Source organism: Cebus imitator, unplaced genomic scaffold, assembly GCF_001604975.1.
Source record: "Cebus imitator isolate Cc_AM_T3 unplaced genomic scaffold, Cebus_imitator-1.0 Scaffold90, whole genome shotgun sequence".
Lineage (NCBI taxonomy): Eukaryota > Metazoa > Chordata > Mammalia > Primates > Cebidae > Cebus > Cebus imitator.
Genome location: NW_016107405.1, coordinates 5,844,510 through 5,849,891, shown reverse-complemented (window position 1 = coordinate 5,849,891; position 5,382 = coordinate 5,844,510). Strand labels below are relative to the sequence as shown.

The 5,382-nt window shown below is 36.4% G+C and overlaps 1 protein-coding gene across 7 annotated transcripts in view; it reads left to right on the top strand.

Annotated features, from left to right (window-relative positions):
* Positions 1-5,382, top strand: part of CTTNBP2 (cortactin binding protein 2) — a 161,132-nt gene that overhangs the window by 148,388 nt on the left and 7,362 nt on the right. For all 7 annotated transcript variants that reach the window (XR_001827145.2, XR_005201339.1, XM_037740809.1 and 4 more), the window contains 3 exons: positions 2,280-2,343; positions 3,548-3,680; positions 4,981-5,082. Coding sequence is in view for 5 of the 7 variants with exons in the window: in XM_037740809.1 (XP_037596737.1) it covers positions 2,280-2,343; positions 3,548-3,680; positions 4,981-5,082 (299 nt within the window). In the remaining 2 variants the exon portion in view is untranslated. The remainder of the gene's footprint in view (positions 1-2,279; positions 2,344-3,547; positions 3,681-4,980; positions 5,083-5,382) is intronic.

Here is a 5,382-nt window from a genome sequence, read left to right as displayed (position 1 = left end):
GATCTCTTGACCTTGTGATCCACCCGCCTCGGCCTCCCAAAGTGCTGGGATTACAGGCTTGAGCCACCGTGCCCGGCCTTGAGTATATTTTCATTCTTAAGCTTGTGTTTTGTTAATTTTAATAAAAATTTAATGTTTTTTAAGTCTATCAATATGTGCTAGGATTCTTTAATTACCCCAAGTGCATGCTAGCAAATTGTGGCCCCCTTTTTTTTAAGTGACTGAATGAAAATTTATGGAATAAAATGAATTTTCTTATAATTTTAAAAAGATAAATATTTTATATTGATAAGATACTGTTTTGATGTTAAGAGCTTGTCATTACTTCCCAAAGTTGTCAGAGGGTTTGATTCAGGGAGTGAGAGTCACTAGACTCCAGCCCACCAATTTAGTATAGACCCCCCAGATGACTTTCTGTAGCAAGGATTATACCTTTCATTTGCTCTTGCATACCTTTCAGTATGCAAGAAAGCTCTAAGACAATGATGATGATCTCCATTTACAGAGAACAACACTGAGGTTCAGAGACCCTTAGATACCTCTCCTGGAAATGTGGGGTTCTGTAATCAGCTCTTGAAAGCCAGTGCTCTTTTCTGTAGTCCATGCCACCCTAATCCTGTTAGACATGCAGTGATCTGTGAGCACTCAAATAACCGGAAACCCACTGAGGCTCTTCACTGTGTCATTTTTAAGCTTATTAGAATCTCTACATAAAGTTTAAGATCAACTTTTTGAGCTAATAAGTGTTGTTGGTATATGCTTTAGAGTGGACAAACAATCAAAATGAATATGAATTTAAAGCAGTATCATGGAAGAGTCTAGCTCAGAAAACTGTATTATGCTAAATGTAAAAAGAAAAAGATTAATAGGTTTGAAATTATTTGTATTTTAATAATTTTAGTTTTAGAGCTATTTGATATCAAATGTTATACTCCTTGAAGCATGAACTTCTTTGACAGAGTAAAACTATAAGAGTATACACTGACTTCTAGGAGATTTCTAAAAGGTAATTTTACAGAGTATATAATTCACGAGTCAGTTGTTGGGTTAAAAACCATGACTGACAATGCCTCTCATTATTTTTATAATGGTAAATTTTTCCAATAATTGCATTGCATATATGAGTATTACAACGGTTGGGGTGACTTTGGTTGTTTAAAAAAACCAACACAGGAATCCTTTTGCATGCGGATCACTATGGAAGCTCATAAAATTTTATAAAGATACAGCCCATTTCCTTCCTGACCTAAAACAGAAAGAGTGATGTCAGATCCCAGGCTTTTAGGGCACAGCCCAAGGCTGTGTGCTATGTAGTAATTAGTAGAAACCATGAGTTGGTGCTTTGGAACAATAATGACAAAAGTATGAGTAAAGAAACTTGACAGTGATTTTCTTTGATCTGCTTTTAATGAGGATATATTTACTTTTCAAAAACATTCTTTAGAGAAAATTTGTGCTGGCAATATTTATATTTTATAATTCACTCAAAAGCAACTAAGTGTTTTAATGCATTTATAACATTGAGTCTGAAATGATTTATAAGAGTATTTCTCAAACTTTATCCATAACCGTAGTGAGAAATACATTTTACACCATGACCTGTACACACAAGCCTTTGCGTTTGTGTGTATATAACTGATACAAATCTGTATACCTACAGCAAACAATACAGGCTATTTTCCCTTTTTTTAAATTAGGTCATAATCAGCACTTCAAAAAACATTGATATGATTTTCAGCATTTTTTAAATTCCATGACTTTTTCTATACTGTTCATATTTTCTTTGCCACATAATGCAAAAGCTGTTATTTCTACAAATGCATGGCTAATGCCACATATCAAAAACTATGCCTGACTACATAGTAATGTTGGATTGCCCACAAAGGTAGAGAAAGGGTGATTACCATCACCAAAAGGCAGGTATTAAAATCTTTAGGTCCTTTGAGAACAAGGGCCTAAGAAACTAGGAACTTGAGAGAAGGGCCATCAATAAAAGCGAAGTTCAGGATTCTTGACTTGAGATTCAGATAGTGTTAGTTGTACCGAGTTCCATCAAAATGTACTCGAGGGAGCTGGCTATTCCTTGACCTTCCCACAATGCCTGTGCAGGAGGCTATGCCCAGAGCCTCTGTCCTGGGGCAAGTCTCCTCAAGTGGTGGATGCTAATCCAAGAACAGTATGAAAGTGTTGCAGAGTCCACAATCTGTTTCTTTTAAATACAGAGTTCAAGATGCACAGGGACAATGATCTATTGAAAATGGTTCTGTTTTTTTTAACAGGAATAAAAAATAAGACCCTATCACAGCTGAATTGTAACAGGAATGCTTCTCTGTCAAAACAAAAGTAAGTCCCCCTTTCAAATTTCACTCATAGCAATAGCAAACAAAGATAAATCAAGTAACTTCAATTACTATTTTGAATGTTCCATATTCTCAATTATTTGTATGACTATTATGCTGTTAATGATTTTTAAAAAAGTAATAGATGTCATTCAAATGCTGATATTAAACTGAAATCTAATGAATAGTATCCTTGGATGACGTCTAAACTGTTCCTTAAGATTAATATAATATAAACACTATTTTGCTTATAATTTGTTGAATACGTTTAGAAATATTACAGAGTTCATTTCTGATCAAATTGTTTATGCATTTGTGAACTTTTACACAGTCATTAGATGACTTTTCCACAGATTTACAGAAACAGCATGACTATTTTTAAGTGCTATATAGTTACAGTGATAATTTCTTATATTGTTCCTAAGAAGTTGACTATTTCAGCTTACAAATACTGATATATAAAGGATGATTTGGACAATTATCGAAATGTTTAGGCAGTTTGTAAATAGGTCCCTGTGATAGTACAACAAATTGTGCGCCTTGTCACTTGTCAGGTAACATTTAGGATCCTGTCCTCTGGTTTGCAGTATTGCAAAAGAGGAGAGGGCGAAGAGAGAGAAGGGGGATGAAGGAAACCGCATGGCCTGCTATTTTCTGCCAGGACCACTGCTAGATCCATTACATGCAACAGCCTGTATAATTTTTCCAGTAACCCTAAGATGTACACATAAGGGTTATTTACAGAAAAGGGAACCCAGGAACTAAGGTGTTAAGGAGGGAAAAAAGAAAACCTGATGCATGGTCATATTGCTAGTTAGCAGTAGAGCCAAGTTTGAAATTCATGTTTGTTCCATTTTATCACACTGTCCCCTATGCCACAGTGTTTAGCATCTTAGTTTTGTCTGGCCTGGAATATTGTACATCAAAGTGAATGTCTTTGTGAAACAAAATTTTATCCTATCAAGAAGTTTTGAGTAGGAGTTATCAAAATCCTGTGGAAATTTCTTACCTTAGTATTCTAATCTCTCAGGGTATGGGAGTGGGTTGTTGCATTAAATGACATTTATGAAATACTTTAAAGGATATTAAAAAGATATTAAAAACGTTTTCCCTACCCCACACCAAATCCTAGAAAAGGTACAGTGACTAGATTTCTAAATTGGGAATTGTTCTGACTTTGAAAAACATTTTTCTGAACTTTGTGTTAGGTCTTTAGAGAATGATGTATCACTGACTTTGAATTTGGATCAGAGACTCTCTCTGGGTTCAGATGATGAAGCAGATCTTGTCAAGGAACTTCAGAGCATGTGCTCCAGCAAGTCTGAGTCTGATATCAGCAAGGTGAGCAGTACAAATATCGGGCATTGAATGGCTCTGCCCAACAGCTGGGAGACTTTTGGGGGACCACAATTTCCTAAAAGGAATTCCTTATTAAATAGCATGGTTAATACTCCAAATCAAACCATCCTTCACGTTGCTTAGAAAAGCTGTTTGTTTCTTCCGAAATATTATTTTGACAATAAAAGAGCTCTACTTTGTAAAGCCTGCCTTTCCATACTCCTCCTAGACCTGAAGTTAAAATTGTATGCTCTGGAGTGCAGTGGCACGATCTCAGCACACTACAACCTCCACCCCCCGAGCTCAAGCAATTCTTCCTGCCTCAGCCTCCCATAGCCGGGATTACAGGTGCCCGCCACAGTGCCGAGTTAATTTTTGTATTTTTTAGTAGAGACAGGGTTTCACCATGTTGGCCTCTTGAACTCCTGACCTCAGGTGATCTGCCTTCCTTGGCCTCCCAAAGTGCTGAGATGACAGGCGTGAGCCACCGTGCCTGGCCTGGGAAGCTTTTTATGTAAGCCTAATTTTGAGTTTCCTCAGATCTTTTTCCTTTCCATATTCCCAACTTTGGTATGTCAGTCATCTATCAGTAAGAAAAGTACAAGCATCACAGCAGACTTACAGATCAAGCAACAGCTTTCTTGGCAAATGAGAAAAAGAATTAGCTTGTATAATGCATATCATCATAATCTTTAAGCTGTGAAATTTGAGATCCAAATATGGAAACCAGTGACCTGAAATCTCAGATAAAACATGCATCAAGTTCAACCTGTTTTGGCACTCTGGTATCTGCAGCAGGTTTCACTGAGCTGCCTTGATAGATGTCTTTTGCTTGAAAGGGAGCATAAGAAAGTGGTTGAAACTTGTTCAGGTTCCCCTGAAACACTCAACTGTGTTATTTGAGTCGTCATAATATCTACAACAAAGTACAATTCACTATCTTATTTAACTTTGTTGGAAACAAAATATGAATACACTGGAAAAGTAAGGTAATGATTAAAATCTCGCAAATTTTATATCCTTCTTTACTTGCCAAGTAACTTTTTTTTTTTCCTAGAGAGTTCGTCTTCTGGTCTTCTTTTGACTTTTCAAATGGGTTCTTTTCCCTTAGAGGATGTTTCTCTTGCATTTGCTGTCAGTTTTACATAAAGACTTCAAGTCTTTCATGTGAACACTTCAGGATTTGAGGGGCAGGGAAGAGAATAAGGGTAATATTTTTGAGGTTTCTCCGCCATTTAGCTGTGCCCTGAGTATGCACAGTGTGACTGTGGAGACATGACTGGGCAAATTCTGTATTTTCCAGATTGCTGATTCCAGGGATGATTTAAGGATGTTTCATAGTTCTGGAAACAACCCTGTATTTTCAGCAACTATTAATAACCTGAGAATGCCAGTGTCACAAAAGGTAAGTGTCCTTTTCTCCCCTCATCATGCTATTTAGAATGGTCTGCAAACGTAGGAATTGTGTATTTCTCCCCAAAATGAGCAAAGAAGGATTGCTCTGGAATTGACTTCACAAAGCATCTTTCAGTGTGAATTGCAGAGTTATTTTTTAAAACCAAAGCTAAGAACTGAAAAGTGGGATGAAGGTAAAAGTGTTCATTAGTTTATCAAGCTTAGAAAGAGTTTTTATAGAACATTTTGGAAACAATTACATAGAAAAACATTACTTTTTTCCCTTCTATTTGATTCCTAAAATTTTATT